Source organism: Melospiza georgiana, chromosome 2 (genome assembly GCF_028018845.1).
Source record: "Melospiza georgiana isolate bMelGeo1 chromosome 2, bMelGeo1.pri, whole genome shotgun sequence".
Taxonomy (NCBI): Eukaryota; Metazoa; Chordata; class Aves; order Passeriformes; family Passerellidae; genus Melospiza; species Melospiza georgiana.
In genome coordinates this window covers 117,119,697-117,143,679 of record NC_080431.1, presented here as the reverse complement: position 1 = coordinate 117,143,679, position 23,983 = coordinate 117,119,697, and the positions used below count along the sequence as shown (strand labels likewise).

The 23,983-nt window shown below is 41.3% G+C and overlaps 2 protein-coding genes across 2 annotated transcripts; one reads left to right on the top strand and one right to left on the bottom strand.

The window, feature by feature from the left end:
- Positions 1-87: 87 nt before the first annotated feature.
- On the top strand, positions 88-6,266 carry GET1 (guided entry of tail-anchored proteins factor 1). The gene is made up of 5 exons (XM_058018761.1): positions 88-223; positions 1,886-2,051; positions 2,799-2,866; positions 4,471-4,585; positions 5,239-6,266. The coding sequence occupies exons 1-5, from the start codon at positions 134-136 to the stop codon at positions 5,310-5,312; spliced, it is 513 nt and encodes a 170-aa protein (XP_057874744.1). The 5' UTR covers positions 88-133; the 3' UTR covers positions 5,313-6,266.
- Positions 5,987-22,102, bottom strand: LCA5L (lebercilin LCA5 like). Its single transcript, XM_058045595.1, has 8 exons — positions 22,093-22,102; positions 15,852-16,360; positions 14,542-14,679; positions 12,645-12,738; positions 9,895-9,998; positions 9,491-9,608; positions 7,672-7,983; positions 5,987-6,057 (listed from the first exon to the last, which is right to left on the bottom strand). Exons 1-8 carry the CDS (start codon positions 22,100-22,102, stop codon positions 5,987-5,989), a joined length of 1,356 nt encoding a protein of 451 aa, XP_057901578.1.
- Between the last annotated feature and the right edge of the window lie 1,881 nt (positions 22,103-23,983).

The following is a 23,983-nucleotide window of genomic DNA, read 5'->3' as shown; positions in this document are numbered from 1 at the left end:
CGGCGCGCGCCCCGCCCCGCCCGAGCGCACCGCCTCCCCATTGGCCCGCCCGCGTCACGTGCCCCCCGCGCGCGCGGCTCCGCCTGCCCTCAGGCGGGCGCTGTGAGGAGGAGGCGGCGGCGGCGCGGGGCCCATGGCGGAGAGCGGCGCCTGGCTGCTGGTGCTCAGCGCCGTGTTCCTCTGCAACGCGCTCAAAATCCTGCTGCCCTCCTGCTCCTCCCTCGTGAGTGATGGCGCCCGTGGGGAGGCGGGAGGATGGTTGGCAGGGGACCCCAGGGAGCCGGCGGGGCGTTACGGGGTTCTCCCAGCCCATGGGGAGCGCTCCCGCGGCCCCGGCGGGGACGGGCAGAGTCTGCTCCTGCTGCCGACCTTGCTGAGGAGAGGCTGGGGCTGGAGATGGTGGAGCTCAGCCCCGCTTTCTGCGGGATGAGTTACCTGTGTTATCGTTGGTGCTCCTGAGCCTCCAGTCCCTGGGATGCATCACGGAATCGTGGAAAGGTTTGGGCTGGAAGGAACCCTAAGGTTCCTTTCCTAAGGATGATCCGCTCCCACCCCCCTGCCGTGGGCAGGGATCCTTGCAGCGGGCCTGGGTGCTCAGAGCCCCGTCCAGGCTGCTCCTGAACTCCTCCCGGGATGGGGCAGCCACAGCTTCCCAGTTTTCGGGGTAGGAAGGATCACTTTGCTCGGTCCTGCGTGTTTTCAACAGATGGACGTGCCCATTGTTGAGATAGGAGATCAGTGGATACGGAGATGAAGGAGTTAAGTCATGATAGGAATAAATCTCAATAATCTGATCAGGGTGCTCCTCTTCTGATCTGAAGCATTGCTGTGGAAGCGTGGATAATGGAATTCAAGACAAATAAACTCTGTGGCTGCCAGATAAGCTCACATATGTACAAAGATGCTGAAATCCCTGTCATTCTGCTCTACCATAGAAATAACTTCACTGGCTCAGAGATCAGTGTGCACTGTTAAAAATGGACAAAAGTCCTTTAAACCTTAAGTCACCCTCAGCAGTTTGGGAAGCTGAACTCAGTGTTGCTAGAGATGAGTGATCAAAGAGCCCTTTGTGGAGAGGCTGAGGGCATTTGGTTCCTTCAGGCTGGAGGAGGCTGAGATTGGGTCTGCAGCTCCTCCCAAGGGACAGTTCTGAGCTCTGGCACAGGGACAGCACCCAGGGAGGGCTGGAGCTGGGCTGGAGGGATTTAGGTTGGATTTTAGGGAAAGGTTCTCCCCCAGAGGGTGCTGGCACTGCCCAGGGAATGGGCACAGCCCCGAGGCTGCCACAGCTCCAGGAGCCTTTGGGATGCCCAGGGTGGGATTTTGGGGGTTTGGGCAGGGACAGGGCTGGGACTCAATTCCTTGTGAGTCCTTTCCAACTCAGGATATTCTGAGATTCTCTGAAGATTTCTGCTCAGCTTTCTGCTGTGGTTTGAGGCTGAAGATGGTGTTAATGCCCTCACTGTGTGCAGGCCTGAGAACAGCATCCATGGGGAAATAAATTACATGTGTCTTGGGGAAGCTGGGAGATTTGTTAAGGAACAGCAATAAAAAGATTTTGTGTCCTTTTGTGCCTGGCAGAGTTCGTGAACTGACAAGCAGGTGGTGCCTCAAGAAAAGAAATCAGGAGAGTAAAAGGAAGGGAGGAAATGTTGGAATACTTGGCTGCTGGAGCTGGAAATGATCACAGAATCATTTAAATTGGAAAAAAACTTCAAGATCATGGAGTCCAGCTTGAGGCTGTTTCATCTTGTCACCCAAGGATCTCCTGCATCTCACTGAAAGGCCCTTTGTTATGGGAGCCTTTTGAGATCATACTTTATGCACACTACAGCAAATCAGTGGAATTCTGGAGCAGGAATTGATCATTTCCTTCACTTCTCAGATATCCAGGCTGTTGCAGAAGGATGCAGAGCAGGAGGCCCAGATGAGAGCAGAGATCCAGACCATGAAGCAGGAGCTTGCCACCATCAGCATGATGGACGAGTTCGCCCGATACGCGCGGCTGGAGAGGAAGATCAACAAAATGACTGACAAGCTCAAAACCCACGGTACAGTGCTGGGCCTGCTCCTGCTCCTCGAGGAAAAACATTTTCTGTTGCTGAAAAGCTGATTCAGCTTTAAGTATTTGTCCTTCAAACTTGACTTCACATTTCCATTTCCCTTTCCCTTTCCATTTCCCTTTCCATTTCCCTTTCCATTTCCCTTTCCATTTCCCTTTCCATTTCCCTTTCCATTTCCCTTTCCATTTCCCTTTCCCTTTCCCTTTCCATTTCCCTTTCCATTTCCCTTTCCATTTCCCTTTCCATTTCCCTTTCCTTTCCTGAAATTTCCTTTCCTGAAATTTCCTTTCCTGAAATTTCCTTGAAATTTCCTTTCCTTTCCTTGAAATTTCCTTTCCTTGAAATTTCCTTTCCTTTTTCATCTCCTCTCCTCCTCCCCTTTTCTCTTTCTTTCTCTCTCTCATTTTTTTCCCCTCTTTAAACTATTTGAAAATCTTACCTGTGTCTTTCCAGGAATTTCCTGGGCTTCACTCTGTAATTATTTATTCTTTCTCACTGATGCCCATCACTGAATCCTGTTTTCAGTAAGTCAAGATAGAAATTACAGTGTGATACAGAGCTGGCAGTTTGTTGTAGAAGAGTCTTTTTAATACAGCTATAAGTCATGTGGAAAGAGATTTTTAACAGGGTCATGTCCAGCCTTAAAGAGTGAAATATTAAAAGATTACTAATTTAATGTAATTATAATTCATAATTATAAGCAATGGAAACTAATATTTTCTTTTTCTTTAACAGTGAAAGCACGAACTGCCCAATTAGCCAAAATAAAGTGGGTCATAAATATTGTATTCTACATAGTGCAGGTAAGTCAGTATTTTTTTATGGATACAACTTCACCCAAACCCTCAGCAGTGTCACAATTCTCTCCTGGTTTATTGGTCCATGTCTGGTCACTCAGGGCTCCCCCAGCCAGGGAGGAGCTGGAGCTGCTGCAGAGAGCCCAGAGGAGGCTCCAGGATGGGCAGAGGGATGGAGCAGCTCTGCTGGCAGGAAAGGCTGGCACAGCTGGCATTGTTCACCTGCACAGGAGAAGCTTTGGGCTGAGCTCAGGGTGGCCTTGCAGGGCCTGGAGGAGCCCCAGGAAAGCTGGAGAGAGACAATTGCCAGGGGATGCAGGGACAGCACACAGGGAATTGATGAGTCTGTGAGGGTCTCCAGGAAGAGGGAAGAGATGAGAATCTGACTCCATGTTCTCAGAAGGCTGATTTATTCTTTTATGATATTATATTAAAAGAATACTATACTAAAACTGTATTAAAGAAAGAGAAAGGATACAGACAGAAGGCTCAACAAAAATGATAATGAAAAATTCGTGACTGACTCCTCACAGCTGATGGTGATTGGTCATGAAGTAAAAACAATTCACATGAAACCAATCAAACCTGTTGGTAAACAATCTCCAGCCACATTCCAAAGCAGCAAAACAGGGAGAAGCAAATAAGACAATATTGTTTTTTCTCTGAGGCTTCTCATCTTCCCAGGAGAAGAAATCCTGGGCAAGGGGATTTTTCCAGAAAATGTGGCAGTGACAGGGAATGGCTGCCAGTGCCAGAGGGCAGGGCTGGGTGGGATCCTGGGAATGAGGAATTGTTCCCTGGCAGGGTGAGCAGGAGCTGGGATGGAATTCCATCCCTGGATCCCTGGCAGTGCCCAAGGCCAGGTTGGACACTGGGGCTGGAGCAGCCTGGGACAGTGGGAGGTGTCCCTGCCATGGCACTGGAGGAGCTTTAAATTCCTTCCAGCCCAAACCATTCTGGGATTCCAAGGACACAGAGCTTGGCAGACACAAAGAATTTCTGCAACTGGAAGGGAAAGGATGATAAGATCTGGTCGTTGAGGATGGAAGGAGTCTGACTTTTGTCTCAACTCTGTTGCTGGTTTTGAGGGACAAGATTGGGGTTTGTCTTAGCTCTTTAATCACTGGGGATTTTTTATATATGGCCCCAAATCCAGGAAAGTTCTGCTACATGTGAATATAATTCTGGCTATGAAACCCAAATATATTTCTGCTGAGGATGCAAATCTCCACCTACAGCTGCCACACATTTCCCCACAGTGCCTCATCAGATTGTCTGAGTAGTTCTGACTGATGCCAGAGAATTTGCTAAGGAGGATGGCAGTGGTCAGCATGAAGATTTCCTTAGGGGATTGTTAAAGTGAGTTGTACTCCTTGTAGGCAAAAATTCAGGCTAAAAAGGGTCATCAGAATTTTAACAAATGCTATGACTGTGTGGATTGAAGAGAGGGTCTTGAAAGAAACCTCCTATTATTGTGTATAAATTTCAGGTCACATAAAATCTAAAAACATGTTGAATAAGCTAAAATAACAAAGAAACAATTCCAGATAGCACCGGGAATGCATTTGGTGTGTGTTGTGATCCAAACTAATAAAAAATGCCCACTGCAGGCTGCCCTGATGGTGTCTCTGATCTGGAAGTACTACTCTGAGCCCGTCACCGTGCTCCCCAGCAAGTGGCTGGCTCCCCTGGAGCGCCTGGTGGCCTTCCCCACAGGAGTGGCAGGTGAGCAACAGGGCAGGGCCCAGCCCCAGGGCTTGCAGGGATTCACAGCAGCTGCACAGGGCTCAGGGATTTCAGCACCTCTTCCCTGTGTGGTTCTGGTTTCTTGAAGTGCTCGTGAATTTTGTCAGTTTTGTTTCCACCCAGACAGAGCGTTGCCCTTCTCTGTATTGAATAGACCCTGGGGAAGAGTTAAATTAGAAAATCAGAAAATCACCCAAAAGGGAGTTTTCTGCACAGGTGTATTATGAATAGCTATGTACTTGCAAAACAACTGATTTCAATTTCAGAGGAAATTTATTTTTTACCTCTCTCAAATCCTAAATTCAGGTTCAACCAAAGCATTCTGCGAGGCCTTAAACTGAGATATTTTCTCTTGGGTCTGTAGCTGATGGTTTTAGCTCTGGGGTGCACTCACCACACTTTATTTGTGTATTTGGTGCTCTTTTCCCAAGACAATCCAGAATTTTTTGGGACCAGCATTGATTTGTTTCCCATCTCTTGTATCTCCCTTTTGTATATAAAAAGTTTAGTTCCTGTTGGCCTCACGAATTTTGAATTTAATTTTTTACACCTCCAAGGTTGTTTGCAGCTGCACAGGTCCCTCAGAGTTATTGATCCAACAATTTTAATTGTGTTTTCTCCCTCTTTTCCAGGAGGAGTGGGAATCACCTGCTGGCTCGTGGTCTGCAATAAAGTTGTGGCCATCATGCTGCACCCCTTCAGCTGAAGGAACCCCAGCAAGCCATGGACTCCCCAGCTGCATTTACATAATCACTGTTTTAAATTAATTAAAAAAAAAAAGAAGGAACAGTTATCTTTGATGAGACAAGGGCTGAGACAATCCTTGGTACTCCATTTGGGTATCTGTCAGTCCTTTGGATTATTTTGATGTCACTTCCCAGAGTTTGTCTTTCATTTTGGAAAGAGCAGCACTGCTGGTTATAAAACCTCATTTTGGGCTTAGTCATGGCAGAACCAGAAGGTTTTGTCATGGCCTGTTGTCACAGTGTTGGATTTGTGGTTTTAAATTGGAAATGTGCTGGCTTTAGGAATTCATTTGGGAGCTTGGCTGTTTCTTTCTATAAAATATGGATTGGCTGTTTCTTTCTATAAAATATGGAAGCTTCACCCTGAGGTGGGATCATGTTGGGTGGTGCAGAGGGAGGCTGTTTGCTTGGCTTGGGGCAAAACAATTTCCTTGTCATTTTTTACCCTCAAATCAAAATATTCTTGAACTCTCCTAAAAAACTAGACGAGTTAAATCAAGATTTTTATCTCTTAAGAGGTTTTTCCAGCTGCCAAGCACAGGTTGGTGTCAGTGAAGCAGAAGACAGTGCTGTTCCTGCAGGGAATGCTGATTGAGCCTCCCACTCTGGAATTCCCACAGGAATGATCCCTCTGCTATTCCAGGGCCTTTTCCTCCCTGCAGGAAGGGAAGGAAGGGGCCAGGACCCCTCCAAAATTGGCACTGCCTTCAAAAACAGTTCAAAAGGTCAGGTTGTGTTGTGTGTATATGTATGTGGATTAAACGGTTTTGTTTGTTTATTTGTTTTAATATTAATTTAAAATTTTGGATTTTATATTAGGAATTGCATTTAGCCTACTTGAAAATAAATATCAAGAAAAGGTGTGATTGAATGTTATGTAAAATTGTGGTTTTATTAAGGAAATAAAGCTTTTCAACCCATCTTAGGTTTTTTTCATCTCTTTTTTAATGTTAACTGCAGTTTTGCTACACAACCCACAAAAACCCCAAATAAACAAACCCAGAATGGCAAAACAAACCCCAAACTCACCAAAATCCAAGCCAAAACAAGAGCCCCTGTCTTTGTGCATAAGGAAATATTGTTTGAAGCAATTCAACTAAATAATTTTTTTAATTATTTGAAATGTTGCTGCAACAGGTTCAGCTCTGAATGCCTTTGTCATCATTAAAAACTTTTGTAGTGTAATTTTGGACGTTTTTTAAAGTGCAACTGCCTTTAAAAATTAACAGAATGCCCCAATTTTTCCCAACTTCACATGAATTTAGCAAGTATTTAATAAATCAGTGTGAGGAACAAACCACAATCCTCCTCCCCTGGCTTACATAACCTTAAACAAGGATTTTTAGAGGCTTTTTGGGGACTGGCTATGCCTGACTTGTCCAAAACAATGCTTTCCTCTTGCACATTCATCTCTGCATGTCAGCTGGGGAAGTTACCAGGCAAACTGCTTTGATAAGTTCCAACAGAGGGAAAGAATGAGGCTTTAGAGGTTCCTAATGCTCGTGAAAACAATGTAGGAGAAAATTATTTTTATTATCTGTGAATTCTGGAAGCTGTTTGGGGAGTGCAGGAACTAAAAAAGTGTTTTCTTTTATGGCATTGTTGGTGCTCACCCAGCAGTGAACCTTATGAAAGCTGGGTGCTCATGTCAGCAACCAACAAACACCCAGCTCCCAAATCCCAGCTCCTTGGGAATGCAAAAACCTGGAAGTTCCTAAACAAGGACTGAATTTTACCTGGTAACAGGTAAAAATGATAAGGAATTCTTAATGTATGTATGTGGGAAAAGATCAAGCACACAACGTGGTTTTTGTGACAGCTGATTGGATTGCTTTGGAAAAAAATCATAGAGAGCAATTGCCAGCGCTTGTAAGGTTTAATAAACATTGAATGAAAGGAAAACATTTGGTTTGTAACAATGGGAATGTTTAAACTCTCTAAAGGCAAGCTGATGTCCTGAACTATCAGCAGTAAGTGTGGAGTAACTCAGGAGCTGTTTCTAACAAGGAGAGCTGGAGCCTGGCAGGGAGTTTGGGCTTTGCCTTGCCCCCCTCGCTGCTCTGCCCTCACCCTTGTGCTGCTGGAGCTCCGGGAGTTTTCTCCTGGCACCCATTCCTCCCCAGAGAGCTCCTCCATCGGGTGCCTCCTCCCCTGCAGAGGAGCTGTGCTGCCAGCCCAGGGGGGTGTGCCCAAAGGAAGGCTCATAAGCCCCAAAGGACATTTTCCCCCTGGGCACAGCAGTGGCATCACTGCAGCCCTGCCCTGCCTGTCCCTGGCTGCTCAGGCAGCTTTTCCCAAATCCTGCTTTGCTTTTGGCACCTGAAGTGTGGAGCCTCTGGTGGAAATTCTCAACAGCCCCTGAGAAAATGTATTTTTTCTTCAGCCTGGTGGGGTCTTTGCTTGGACTTGGACCTTCACTCTTGGCTTTCTTCTTTAGCTGCTCATGGGGGTTTTTCTCTTCTTTTTCAACTTCTTCCACTGCCTCTCTCTCTTGATTGTTCTTTTTTACTCTTTGAGGACTTTGTTCAGATTTCATCAGCGTTTTCAACTCCTGTTTAAGAACCTCTGTCTCTTTTTCCATTTCTTTAATAAATTCTGAAAATTTGCATTCTTCCATCAGCAGTTTGCCCCCTAAAATATTGCAGGGTTTAAGAACATGAGGAGTTATGAAGCTTTAAAAAGAGCAAGTATCACATCCTTATTTCACTGCTTCAGTTGTTATTGATGGTATTTCCAATACCATCTGTAATAAAATAACATAATTCTGCCACTGAATCCAGGTTCATATCTTTATTTTTGTTTTTTTTTTTTCATAGTGTTGAATTTAGTTAAATGGATTTAGCTGCCATTATGTACAGCAATGGCTAAATGCAGTGCCAGAAAAATCATGTCCAATGCAACAGAGAAACCAGGTGAGATCTGAACTCTTAATTTTCACATTCTGGCTTTTAAGTAGATCTTAGAGATATGCAGGATTTCCTTTCCCTTAATTCACAACAGAGGTGCTTGTGTGGAGCAGAATATTCAGCAACTCTCTCACGTGGGAATGAGGGGGCTCCACTTTTCAGCAGGAAAAGGAACATATGTGCAGAAATGCCATTTATCTGTGCAGGGAATGACTTGTAATGGGTCCTGTGCTCTGCAGAGACTCACAGAGTACCCCAGAAATGAAACATAATCCAAGCTTAAAGGGGAAAGAAGAAGTTGCAGGAACTAAAGAAGCCAAGTAAGGCTTCAATAAAAGTCTGCTATCAGTGAGAGAAACTCAGATTTCACAGATTTTTCAGAGGAAGCATTGTAAGACCTGTGTTTTCTGTCAGTTTTAAGAGGGCATTTTAAAGCCAAGTGCTGATTTTGGTTGTCTGGAAGGGCTGAGAAGGCAGAGCCCAAACCTCAGGAGTTCACACGTGCCAGGTTACAGGGATGGGACCTGGCACCACCTGTTCCACCTGGGCAAATGTGGGACCTGGAGGTCTCCTGCCACTTGAGACATGTTTAGAATGGTGGCATTCTGACATTTTCTTTTCCTAAAAGCCTTAAAGGAAGTAACAGGAATGTTTCTAGAAAGAAAATCGTGAATGAGGAAACAGCAGTGGCTTTTTCTCTCCTCTGTTCTATAGAATTTCTTCAGAATAAAGCTGTTTACAGATGAGTCCCTTGCATGTAACTTTTCCATGAGGACACAGTGGCTGAGATTTCCATAAAATCTCTTTCCAGGGATCACTAATGAGGAACTGCTCCCAGCCCTCACACTCCTTTTCCTTTTCCATGGAAATAGGCTCACATCAGTGAGAGAAGAAGATTCCCAACTTTGAGATCAGGGTTTGATTAGTGTGGATTAACACTGTTAATTGTCCTGTTACAGACAGAACACTGAGTTTTTACCAGCCTGAGCTTTGGGAGAACAGCAGGGTGGAGATGCCCTATCCTGCAGAGCAGCTCTGGCAGTGCAGCACCAGCAGCAGCTGCATTTTCCAACCCAGACAATTCTGTGTTTTCAGTGACACCTCATTCATCATTTGGAACCAGTTCCTGTCAGCCAGCTGCCAGTGAAGGGCTGTCAGAACCACATAAATCACCAAAACTTCTGGTAACTTGCAAAGATCAGGGGAATTTCTGAGAGAAACATTAAACCTACCTCTGTGTGTCCTGTTTGAAGTTTCTGGCACTTTCTTGGTTGCTTGCTTTTCCTTTTTACCTCGGGCATGTGAGCACACTTCCTTTGCTTTACCTTCTCCACCTTCATCTTTGTTCTCCTAAAATTGGCAATTAAAGGTAAAAATAATGAGGGAATGCTTGTCTAGTGACTTTTAAAAGAACTCAATCAGTGCAATACTTAAGAAAAGATCAGTAATTTCTATTGCTGTTATATTATATTTTGCATCACAGAATTATTTCTGTCCTGTAATCACACCCATGCAAAATCCTCATCCTAGATGAAGGATCAGGCTATCCAGGCACATTACTGCAACTTAGGGAATAAAATACACCTTAGCTGAGAGTTTAAACAGGGAATTGGATTTGGATCCAGATCTTTCCCACCTTTTTTTGCTGGATTGGATTTTGTTCTGTTTCCTGGTGCTGAGACAGCAGCAGTTCTCTAAAACTCTCTTTATCTACTTGTACTGATCTGTTTACTCTCAGACCTGTTGAATAGGACAAACATTAGTAATACAGTTATTTCTGGAATTAGGTTGGTGATATAAATAAAATAAATCTCTGACAACTGACAATACTGGTATGTGACCAAGAATTTCAACTTTTTTTTTTTAAGGCATATCTTAATGCCCTTTAAATAAGAAGTAATTTTTTTCTGCTGAATCTATAAATGCTGAAACTGAACACAAACCTGGATTTATGAGCCTTGTACATCAGTGCATCCTAAACATAAGTATATATATAAATATATAAATAAAAATATATTACTAAGTATATTTTCAGATAGAACATGTAAAGTCAGACAAGTGTGTGCCCCAGAGCCCACATGGGCTTAATTCTTGGTTCCATTCTAGTGTAAATTTGAGAGGTCTGCTATGAAGCCTCAGAGTTCAGTTTCCTAAATTTGGATCTTTATGGAACCCAGCTCAGGGGGAATGCTCCACACTGTTTGAAATATCAGTGATCTTTGGAGGAGATTCTCTTAGGAAAATGAATGCATAAACACCAGAGGTTTATGTCTAAAAAGGAGACAGAGGAGTCCTTTTTGGCTTTATTGGAATAAAGGGAGAGGCCATGGGGCATTCCCCTGCGATCTCTCCAATTTTTGGAGGACACAGCCTCCTTTTTATCCCAATTTCCCTGGCTGCTTTTCCCTTCTCTCTTTCTCCCTTGGCTGAGGTACTTGAGAGGTTCAGACTTCCCAAAACACCTGAAACCAAAGATTTCCCTCTAATGCATAGCCCTCACTTTTAATTTTTAATTCTTATGCAATTCAGAGGCTTGTCTTCCTCATTGTTTCATCTTTCAATGTCCAATTTCATTTATCAGCAAACCTAAAGTTTATTTGTTGAAGCAAAGATCTTTTTCCATTCATCAATCAGTGGAATCCTTCCCATTGTTTCTTTTATCTCCCATTGCTGGTTTTATCTCCCAGCAAACCCACAGCTTGTTTGGAAAGACAAATCCACTACTCCTCTCAATTCCAAAGGAGTGACTGAACGAGATGTCCAGAGAAATATGGATATAAGACAGACAAGATGAGTATATTCTTCCTTAATTAGTAGAATAATTTTAACACAAGCAGCTGAGAAAGTTGCTGCTACCAGAGCAGCAAAAATGGGATCTTATTCCAAGTTTTGAGCTCAGAAATGAAAGGATAAAACGCATAAAACCGCACAAAAATGGAGCCCTCGGGGTGCTGGCAGCAGGGCGGTGAAGGGGATGCTGGTGACCGGCCTGGAGTGACTCTGGAGGAATTAATTTGGGTTCCAGGAGCTCCGGGAGCTTTTCCAGCCGGGAGTTCCCCGGCACCGGGACCAGGGGGCGCTGCCCCCCCAGGTGAGCGGCAATCCATCCAAAAAATCCATTCCAGCCAGTGCGCAGAGCTCTCCGGGCACCCAGGGAATCCTCCCTGCAGCCATTGATCAGCACCGCTAAAAAACCCACCTCTAAATTTCCTGCTGGCTAAAAAAAGCTTTTGTGCATATCAACTAGAAAAGAATGACCTGAACAGGCAACTCTTCAGAAATCTGCTAAAGGAAAATTCAAGTCAATAGTGAGAAGGAAAATAAATTGTCAGCAATTCCAGCTCTGGGTTTCCAAATCCATTAACTGGCAGAGAGTTAATTTTCTCTTAAAATTTTAAGAAATTTTTCCTAAAATTCCAGAGGATCGTGCAACTTTACTTGCAAGTTTTTCATTACAAAATAAAATTACTCTCTCCAACTAAGCTCCCTTATCTTGCTTAAAGGAAAGAAGAAATTAATTAATAACAGTGGTTTAAGTACCATAATTGAATAGCTATATTCAATTTCTATTGAATACAAGGCCATATGTGAGTAAAAAAATAATAATAATTAAAAAAAAAGGTAGTTATGTGGTGTAACTAAACCAGGAATTCAGAGTTGTGTCTGACTTGGGATGAGAACCAGGGATTTGTGTTTTTCTTAATTTTACACCTTGAATTGCCACTCTTTTCCCTGTAGCTCACTGGTGGTTTAGGCAGAGTTAATGGTTTGCAAAGGCAATGAAGAGGAAAGAAATAAACAACTGAGTGTGATAAGATTTTGTATTTCTGCCATGATTTGAGGAATTCTGTGGGGAGCATTTCCAGCAGACAGGTTTGCCAAGGGCTCTTTGGTACCCACATGAACAAAATCCTGATTTCTGCTTCCCCTTAGGAGCAGCAATACCCGATCAGTGTTTCAAGAGGTGCCTCAGCAACGAGGGAAGTCCATGTTTAGACCATCCCATCCCAAATTCTGGGTGTAGGGGAGGCAAACTGGGGCATCTCAGACAGCTCTGGTTGGGTTTAATCAGCTGGATCCCACTCCAGGCAGCTGCCCTTGGAATGTTGGACAGCCAAGACTGCACGGAACAGATATTTCTTCCCAATATCTATGTGCATCAATGTAAAAGAAATATTCTTTACTCAAGAGCTCTTTCTTCCTTGGTAGAACTTAATTAATATTGCTCTTTTCTATCATTCAAGCCTTTAAGCTTCCTGAACCTTTTCACCTTTTCAGCCCACACAAAAGCTCTACTTTGGCATTTAATTTGGAATAAACCTCCCATTCTAAAAGAGTGAAAGTGTCACTTAACTAAACAAGAGAAGGAGATGATTACAGACATACTTTGGTCATCAGGAACCCAATCACTTCTGTCCCTCAGGGCTTTTGGCATCCGATTTGCATAAATGTTCTGGACATAGAGCTGCCGATCCTTTTCCTAAGAAGAAATAAACACTATTAAGCTTCTAAAATGCATTAAAAATTACTTTTTACCTGCTTAATTTTCCCATGCTGGGTGAAACCCATCAAAGGTTTCACCTTTTGCCAGACCCATGTGGTCTCTGTCATTTACATTTTTCCAGAATAAATACATTTTGCTTTTACTTCCTCTCTTTTGTTGATTTAAAAAAAAATAAAAATTACTCAGTGCCCTTGTCATATGCTCAGTTGCTTCACAACCTGTTGCTCTGGTGGCAACATGAACTCCCGAGGCACATTTTGACATTTATTTAGCAACATTCCTCTTTCCTCAGTGAAATCTTCCTTAAACACAGAAGCCAGATCTCAGTTACACTCTCACCACTCAGTCCCTCTGACTCAGTCCCACTCCCATTATTTTTTTTCAGAGGAAAAAAAAGAGGAGCTTCATTTATTTTTTTGGGAAAATTACAAGTTATCCTGGAAGTGGAACGGCCTGAAATAAGACAGGTGCATAAAACTATGGATTTGTAAGGATAAACTCTGTTCTGGCACAGAAATAAGGTTGATGATCGTGTCTGGTTTTCTTTGTGGTAAATCAATATAAGATTTTCAATAGAAATCAATGGAATAAATAGAAAATTCATATTTTCAATAGAATTCAATAGAATCAGTAGAAAATTCAGAGACCTGGACACACAGAAAACTGTGTGGAAAAGAGATGAAACAGAACTATTTTAGAGAAGAGTTAAGGGGAGAATAATTTGGAATAATTTGCATTTTGGGACAGTTTTATATTAGTGTTTCTGAGGTTATTATTGTTCCCATCTCCCAGATCTGCCTGTCCAGGAGGAGATCAGGCTCTGACAGGGAAAAAAGCTCAGCCAAGTACCAGGAGGAAATTTCTGCACCTGCTACAGGGAAGAGGGATGAATAACACCCCTGTGCAGAAATCCCAACCTCCAGGAACTCTCTGGAATTGCCTGTCCTGCCCTTCCCAATGGCTGGGAAATCTCCCCTCAACATCTTCCACAGAAATTTGATTCCATTTAGGAAGAGAAAGCTCCCCAATGGGATCACCTTGACACAGAAATATAGAAATAAGTGTATTTTAACTGTGTTACAAACACAGTTATGAAAAAGCAACAAGGGCTTCCAGGTTTTCTGGAATGTGTAAAGGTTTTCTTCATTACAACTCAGGTGGCATCCCATTCCTGGCAGTTTTGGCTTTAAATCCATTTAGTTTTTCTGTATGTTTTGTTTACAAGCATTACAAAAAGTGCTGAACTGGACCTATTTATCCCAAAATCGTTTGTCTAAAAATGAAACTGGAATTTAAGCAAACTCTTGAAACATTTCTATGGCTCTTCTTGTTAAACTGTAGTTTTGCAAGTTTTGATATTTGGCTCATTTTGACTGGTTTCTGTGAGGGAGCTCATTAAAAATGAGTAGATGAATATATCTGACCCAAATCTGGCAAAATGTTGACCAAATTGTGGATTTTGGTTACATTTCTGATGCATTAATCTCTGTTTCAATTCATTATTGACCTACTTCTAACAAATAGACCCACAATGATGAAGAATTTGACATTTCTGGCTTTTTTAGTAGATTGTAGCTGAAGCAGGAAAACAAATTCTATTAGTAAATACTGTAAAAGAAGCAAAAAAAAAAAAAAAAAACCCAAGAAAAATAAAAGCAAAAGAAGAAAACCAAAGGAAAAAAAAAAAAAAAAAAAAGAAAGAAGGAATAGGTAACATTAAATATTTGAATTTTCCGAATTTTCCTGTGGAGACAGAAATCTGGACAAAACCTGGAATACCTTAATTTTTTGGTGAGCAGTGTTAATTTCCATTAGCAACTTCTTTGTGGTCATTGTAGCTTCCAGGAGTTTTCTGCTCTCATTTGCCAGCTGACGACTAAAGGTGCTGCTGTTCATCTTCAGCTGCATCTCCAGACTCTTAAAAAAGGCACAGATTTTACCATTCTCACTGTGACAACTGGAAAACTTCAGTTCCTGACTGATTTAAAATAAAAGTGTGCTAATATAAGGAAATTTAAGCTCCTAATTATGTATAATAGTTATTAGCTTCTAATTATACCAATAGAAATAATATTATAGTACTATATAGTATATAATAGTAACATAATAGTATTTATTTATTTCTAGTAATACAAATAATACATACAGTAATATAAATAATATTATAAAGTATTGTATGTATTGTAAACAATATTCATGTATTGTAAACAAGACATGAAACTATACTGAAGTATCTGAAAAATTGATTTCAAAGTAAGAAAAAAAGGTTTTAAACCTATTTTCAGTAGACAAAATAAAAGCTTTTGGCATTCAATCATAAAAATAAGGCTGTACATTACCTTTCTGATGGATTAATTAATATAACTATCTTTGAGAAATGTTAAGGCTTTCTATTCACACAGACCTATGAACTGTAGCAGAATAAGGAGGATTAGTGAAATGAAAATTTGGTGATTTATTGAGTTCTTTGTCTTCAGAACCCAGGGCCATGCACTGAAATTCCAGTTCCTAAAACTATCAAGTGGACACCCAACTCTGTGTGATTTTATAGCCCCTCACTCCTGGAAACATAAAGTTTTTAAAAGAGAGTCTGAATTCAGCTGTTCATATTTACAGATTCTTTTAAGAATTCCGGGCTCTTTATTTAATTCTATGCATAACAGAGGAAATAGAAATGAATTTCTGGAGGAAATTCATAGGAAATAGAAATGAATTCCTGGAGGAAATTCATAGGAAATAGAAATGAATTCCTGGAGGACCATGGAAAATTCACTCTTCCAGTTTTGTAGTAAAAATTGTGTTCCTATCTTTTTTGTGCTGGGGTCAGTGAGACTAAAGAAACATGAGACACTAAAAGGAGATGAATTATCTCCTCTTGAACTTCCTTACACTAATGAGAGCACTGGATTAAACAGCATCCAGTGTTACAGGATTATGTCAGAATCATTCATCTGATAAGAAGCAGCCAAAACTTTTCCACTATTCCTGCACTGAAACTTCTCCTGTTTAATGATCCTTGTGATTCCCTCCCAATTTAGGAATTCTATGATTCCCTGCATTCCACAAACACAACAATTTGCAGGCACTACCTGTATCCTCTCATCCTTTGCCTCCAAAGTTTCATTAAGCACCGACAACCTGCGACTCAGCTCCTCCTTCTCTGCCAGAGCTTTGTCCCCCGACAGCACAGCCAAAGCCTTCAGATCACCTTCAGTTCTCCTCAGCTCCGCTTCCACCTTTTTCAGCTCCCTGGCCGTGTTCCTCTCGGCCTCCTGGGACATTTTCAGGAGGCTCCTGAGGTGCCGCACGTCGCTGCGATGCTCGGCCAGCATCTCCTGCAGGTGGCTCTCCGTGTTGCCGTACCGCTCCATGGCCTTGCTGTGCCGCCGGTTCAGCTCCCTCAGAGCCAGGTTCTCGAAGCTCCACGTCTCGATTTTCTTTCGCAGGTCGAATATTTCGTTCTTCAGCTCTTTGATCTTGTGGATCCTGGCCGAGGATATTCGCTGGGCGGTTGGGGTTTTTTCCGGGTGACCCGCCCCGCTCTGCAGGGGCGAGGAGGAGGAGTTCAGGTTGGAGGGGTTTGGTCCTTTCTTCCCTCCTGCATTGAGATCAGGGAGAATTGGCGTTGAGAGACAGAAATTATTGGAGACAAATCAATCACTGTGTGCTTTTTCTGCTCACGTAAACTCCTACTACTAATTAACTGCTACTCCTAAACTGCTCATCCAACTACAGAATTGTGGTTTCTTCACAAAATGCCCCAAAATTCTGATGTTCAATGAGCAGCCTGGTCTAGGGGAAGGTTCCCTGCCCATGGCACAGGGTGGAACAAGATGATCTTAAAGGTCCCTTCCAACCCAAACCATTCCAGGATTGTGTGATTCAAATGATTCACAGATAAATTCATTAAATATTTCATATCTCTGTGTCTTTTTGTGGCTGCAGCAGACCACAGCTAGCAGCCAATGGAAATAAAAGGAAATAAATCAACAGGAATCAATTTTCAATCCACGGAAATCAATTTTCTTCCTGTAAATCATGAACTTAAGTAATGTAGCCACAATTTGATGAACACAATTCAACCCATCAGAGTCTACACCTTGAATAGGTGCATGATAAAAAACAAAACAAAAAATAACAGAGTAATTTACAGGTCTGGAAGAACTCAAACACCAAGATGCTCCCAACAGCTCATGGTTGAAATCCCTGCAGCTGGGATATCTAACCTGTTTTCTACACCTTTCCAGTCAGCTTTGAATTAAACTACATTTTAAAACAAACCTTAAATGCTCATTGCACAGAACAGGTGTGCAATTGTCTACGTGGCTTCTAAACAGCAATTAAAAATACATTAATGTGCTACTTCTCAGTGTGTTGCTGTCATTTGCCTCTCGTTATGGCCAGGATTCTGGCTGAATTACCCTCATTTGCCTCTCCTCAAGCAGGATTAGAATTTAAAAACATAAAAGACTGTAAATCTGAGTGTGTTCCCCTTTTTCAGGCACACATTCAGTTTCACTACAGTTCTCATGGCATTTCAGGCAGTATTTTGATTTAAAGTTTATTATAATTTATGATCATCTCATATTTTATGGGTAAAACAGGGAAGGTCCTGACTTAAAAAACCCACCAGAATAAAAGAACAGATATTTCCAAGAATTTCTGTTGAATCCAATATTTCCTGCAACACAATCCCACTGCAGGAAAACTACAATAAAACCACAAATATTGTCACACAAGTATTTGCAAAATTACATTATCTTACTATTTTATTTTGCCAGAAAGGACTGAGAGGATGGAAAAAAAGGGCAAATACCTTTCTGCAAAAGCTGTCAGAAGTACTGTAAAATGTATTTCATTTCTGCTAGTCATAGACAAGCAAAAAGAAACACTTTATCCAAATGACATATAACATCTACAAATATATACAATAAATTATTCTCCATAGGGAGCGGTCAATAATGGTTTTTTGCTGACTAGATATAAAAAATGACATTATTTTTTGTGTTCTCCTACTTTCATGCAAGTATAGCTTCTTGGCAGCGGCATATAATGGCAGAGATTATAACAGAGACAATTAGTGCTTCTTCTGGTCGTTTTGGATTGATTTCCATCCTGTAGCTTTGGTAAATCAAGATGAAATTTTGAAGCTCAGCTGGAAAAGGGTTGCTGGTTTTCTGCTCATTTTTGTGATATAGGACTAAAGGATTTAAGAAAGGATGGGTTGAGATGGTAAAAGATGCAGACATGGAGAGATTGCTGACTGTTAACAGTGGCATAAATTCCATGTACATTTCCATCTCCCTTCTCTATGCTCATTCCATTTTCCACAAGCTCATTTCACAGGATACACCACAACACAGCTGGCCACAAAACAGCTGTTTTCTGGGCAAAACTGACATTTTTGTGTATTATTTTTCCCCATTTTCCTCAAGAAAAGCTTTTTCAGACTGGCTGGTGATGCATGGTCAGATACCAAAATGTGGCAGAGCCACTGTCAAGTCCTTGGGTTAAAGCTGAGGAATGAGGATTGCCAAGGGCTCCCACATCCCAGGGGATTCCCCCTCTGGATCACTGACAGTTGTGGGATAACACAGCAGGGAATCTCTCCTTCTCTTCCCTCCTCTTACTGGTGTTTCAAATAGAATTTATTATATATATTAAAAAAAATTTATATATATATATATATAATATAATATATAAAAATTAATTTATATAACATAATAAAATAAATGTAATTTACATATAATATAAAAATATATAATATAATATAATATAATATAATATAATATAATATAATATAATATAATATAATATAATATAATACATATAATATACTATATATTTAATATTTACATATTTTATATTATATATTTTCTATAAATATATATATTATTTATATATACAAAATTATTATATATATTTTATATAGCATTTTTAGAGTATTATACATAAGATAAGATAAGATAAGATAAGATAAGATAAGATAAGATAAGATAAAATAAGATAAGATAAGATAAAATAAAATAAATTTATTGGATTATAGGCTATAGATTAGATATAAAATATATTACATGTAATATATATATTATATTATATTATATTATATTATATTATATTATATTATATTATATTATATTATATCATCATATCATATCATATCATCATATTATATTATATTATATTATATTATATTATATTATATTATATTATATTATATTATATTATATTATATTATATTATATTATATTATATTATATTATATTATATTATATTATATTATATTATATTATATTATATTATATTATATTATATTATATATTATACCAATCCTCTCACTGAAAAACTGTTGCCTTGCTAATTATCAAAAAAAGCCAAAGAAAGGAAGCAATGATATTTCTTAAGAGAGTCTCATACTACCAGAAATATACTACCAGAAAACAAATTTACCTTTTTTATCCCCTTGGGCATAGAGATACAGTCCATATTTCTTTCTCTCCTTTCTTGTCTTGTCCTTTTTCTGGGTTTCCCTCTCTTCAGTTCCTGGTGTTCCCAAAGGTTTGCGTCCTCTGACTCTTTCAAGGGCAGCCACTGAAAAAGCTCTTGGAATCATCACTGGGAGAATGTTCACTCGTGTCTTCTCCAACAGTTCACCACCCTACCTGGGATTTATAGTATTTCAGGTGATAAAAATATCAGTAATCACATTTTTCAAGAATTAGACAGCAAAACAGATCACAAAATTAACTAATCCCTTAAAAACAGCACAAAAGCAACCTGAGCTTCCAGATGCATACTCTAAGCAGAGGATAGAGAAGAACCTAAAACTATTCTAATATGCTTGTAAAAAGTATATATTTAGCATAAAATAAATAATTCTAAGTAATTTTCTAGGTCTTTCTGAATAAATGTTATGCTTCTTTTTTATTTTCGTTGTTTCCCCCATTTTTTTCTTTTTTTGGCCCTTGCAGAGGCTACTGGAAAGTTCAAGAACAGATTAGTTTATTCTCCTGGCAGAATTATTTAAACACTGTAGTTCTGGTAAAAATAATTTTTTAGGATATGGCTTGATGCCAATTCAATTTTCTTATTATGTTCCAATCCACTTCAGGTGAGGAGAGGCAAGTTTTGCCTTGAGCCACAATTGTGAAAAGGAATTAGGTTCTAAACATATCTGAAAACGAGATTAAAACACAAAAGAGGTTAAATGTTGGGACCCAGAGTGATAATTCAACCTTTATTTCTTGCATAAAAGAGGAAAAAAATAGAAAAGTAGGAAAATATTTGCTAATAGAGGGTTTTGAGAGGGGCAATGTCACATTCATCTCATAGCAACAACAGGGCCACAGAGAAATTTATCTTTGCTCCCTTAAAATTCATTTATAAACAAAGAATCTTACACAGTAGAAGTATAAATTGTATAATTTTGGGGGCTAAAAGGAGCATGGCAGCTGTGGAAAGGAAATTTGAGGGGGGTTAAAATGATGTTTTAGTTCACATGGGTTTTAACATGTCCCCTTCACTAACAAAATATAAAACTATTTTCTTAGACCCTTCTAATTCCTTTGTTGGTTTTTTTGCTTGGTGCTGGCATTTCATTTTAAATAAAATTTCTTAAATGGGAGAGGGGAATCACATAGCTCCCAAAGAAAATTAAAAAACGTAATTCAGGATTGCACAGGATGTTTTAGGCTGAATCACAACAATTTCATTACTCTCAATTCCTTTGCATGAACAGTTTTTCCTTGTGGAATACTGAGGAACGCCACAGTCCTGCTACATCTCAGGCAGTGCAATAACCCACAGGAGATGAGAAATCATATTTTGAGCATTAGGCAAAGCCCAGGTTGATTCACAGATCTGTATTTGTGTTAAAATTTGATTTGGCACAGCCAACACCTTCTAGGCAAATTGTCTTTAAAGCAAATTACCTAAATGAAACTTAAAACTACTGCTTTAATTTGTTTAGATGAGAAGTGTGGCCTGAATCTGCTCATCCAGAGCAGCTGTTGAGAAGTAAATAAAATAGAAAAGGAGAAGACAGGAAAACAAAAGGTGAAGCAGAAGAAACAGACATGAAATGAAAGACACTGCAATAGAATTAAAGAAGCAGGGGCTGGAATGGACAAACTCCAGGAGAATTCATGATGAAAAAATACAGGAATAAAAATAATTAGGGCCAAATTCCTGTGTTGATGATGAAAATGTCCTTGCACCCTGTCAGTGTCCACCTTGACTCACAACGCCAAACCAGCCCCATGTCCTGGCAGCTCCCTCAATGTCCCACAGCTCCACACCACTCCCTGTTCTGGGAATCCCCTCAATGTCCCAAAACCCCATACCCAGCCCCATGACCCAGAAATTTCCTCAGTGTCCCAAAACCCCACATCCAGCCCCATATCCTGGCAGCTCCCTCAATGTCCCACAACCCCACATCAAGCTCCATGTTCCAGAAATTCCCTCAGTGTCCCAAAACCCCACATCCAGCCCCATGTCCTGAAAATCCCTCAGTGTCCACTTGGACACACAATCCCACATCCAGCCACATGTCTTGGAAATCCTCTTAGTGTCCCAAAATACCACATGCACCTCCATGTCCTGGCAGTCCCTTCAGTGTCCCCAAGCCCCACACCCAGCCCCATGTCCTGGCACCCCCTCAATGTCCCCAAGCCCCACACCCAGCCCCATGTCTTGGCATCCCTTCAAGGTGCACCTGGACACACAACCCCAAACCAGTTCCATGTCCTGGCAGTCCCCTAAGTGTCCCAAAATCCAGAACCCAGTCACATGTCCTGGTACCCCCTCAGTGTCCCAAAATCCCACACTCAGCCCAATGTCCTGGCACCACTTCAGTGTCCACCTGGACACACAACCCCAAACCAGCCCCATGTCCTGGCAGTCTCCTCAATGTCCCTGCTGGACACACAACCCCAAACCAGCCCCATGTCCTGGCAGTCTCCTCAATGTCCCTGCTGGACACACAACCCCAAACCAGCCCCATGTCCTGGCACCCCCTCACCGTCCCAAAACCTCACATCCAGCCCCATGTCCTGGAACCCCCTCAATGTCCCATAACCTCACATCCAGCCCTATATCCTGATAGTCCCCTCAATGTCCCACAACCCCACACCCAGCCCCATGTCCTGGCACCCCCTCAATGTCCCACTGGACACACAGGCCCACATCCAGCCCCATGTCCTCCCTTCACCCCTCTCTGTTCTCCTTGTCCCCCTGGCCCCCAGAGGTGAAGGATCCCACCTTGTCCCATGTCCTCCCTGGGGATCTCTCCCTGCTCCCACCCCAGTGTGTGCTGTCCCCTCACAGCCTCACCAGCCGCCATCACGGTCCTCCATCCCTGCTGCTGTGGGAAATGGCGGCAGCACCCTGGCAGCGGGGTCTCGCCCTCTTCCTCCCTCTTCCCTCCCTCTTCCCTCACCCCAGACCCAGCAGAGGTGCCTGTGTGTATATTTCCACCCCCATATTTCAGTACCATTCCAGGGTTTTAATGGGAATTTGGAGATGTGGGTCCTGCTGGGCCATGGCCATAGAGGTGTCTCAAGGCCTGGACGCGCCCTCAGAGTGCACAGGCCTGACCCAGCAGGCTCCAAACTCGGCGTTAAACTCAACATTCTTAAGTTGAAAAAGGGGGAAAATCCTTTCAGAATGTAGTCATGCTTTCCTTGGAGGCTGCACACAATGGGAGTTGTGACCCAAAGCCCTCGCAAATGGCATTTCCATGTGCGGCTCAGTGAGGGTTTCACGTATGAAGCCAAACAAGAGTGAGAGTTCATTGGCAATTCTGTCCCAGAATTTAATCATGAACATTTGATGGTGCAAATATTTTCTGCTTTGACTTTGACTTTTGTGACTCTTGTGGATGGTCCTGTGCAGGGCCACCAGTTGGACATAAAAATCCTTGTAGATCCCTTCCAACTCAGCTTATTCTGTGATTCTCTGATAAATTTTTAACATCATTATCACAAGGCTGATCAAATGCTGTGAAGCCCAGGACCATTTCACCCTTTGGCTGTACTTCTTCAGGGCGCAGAAAACCAAATAATTTGGAAACATTCTATTTCAAATGGCCAGTTCTTTTCCCAGGCTACACTCACATATAAAATCTCCTGGGAAACAAGCATGTGTAATGACTTCAGGCTACAATTAATGTTTTCTCACTGGGGTTTTTTTCATGGTTGTTGTTCTTTTTCAGGAAAATACTCTGAAAATATCTACTTCTAATAGGCCTGTTGCTGGACCTCGTGTTACCCCTCAAAAGTAAAAAAGAAATGACAGATGGTGAGCCACACTAAACTACCATACTGTTATTTTTAGTTTTCAGCGCAGTTTTTCAGGATCCCAGTTCCATACATGGAGTACTGCATTTCCAGCTTAGGATACTGATTAACACAGACAAAAAACTTGCTTTCAACAGCATTTTTACTCTTTATAACTATAAAGAGTAAAATTTTTACTCTTTTAAAAACTCAACAGCATTTTTACTCTTTATGTAATAGTGTATTTAGCCCTATCTAATAAATTCTGGAAATAAACTATTATAATCCATTTTAAGTGTTTTCAGGATCAGACCCATTGCTACATTCAATATTAACACTGAGCAACTTCCCAGAATAAGGTGGTCAGGGCAGATATTACTACATTCAATCTAAACATGTGAAATATGTTTTTCTAAAACCTAGTCCAGTTTCACCTCTGGCACAGGGTCAGCTTTACTAAGCTCATGTTGCTCAGAGCACAAACAGACTCGGCCCCTTAAAATTTGAAAAAAAATCTGTGACCATTTAACATTCTTCAAATGCCTCTCATGCCCAGCGACCTCCTTCAGCAAGTATGTGCAGGCAGGCACTGAATTGTGGTGATTTCTGGGGTAGAAGGTGACAACCAGATGGAAAAAAGGAGGATAACGCAAAAAAAAGGTGGATAACACAGGAGAATGGGAATATTTTTTGCTGAGTAAACTGGACTACTTCTTAAATCTTCTTTGATGCAAAAAGGAGAAAATGCACCAATAGGTTCTGGGTACATTGAGTCAGGCAAATCAGTATTAGGCAGTGTCAGACACACATTTTTGTCAGGAGAGTCCCTGAGCCTGCAGTGTAGGTGATGATCTGAATTCTTTAGAGCTGAGAGTGTTTGTAACCAAGGCTTATTTCAATCTGATCTCTGCTATAATTACTGCTGCATCTTTGCTCCTCTTTGCTTT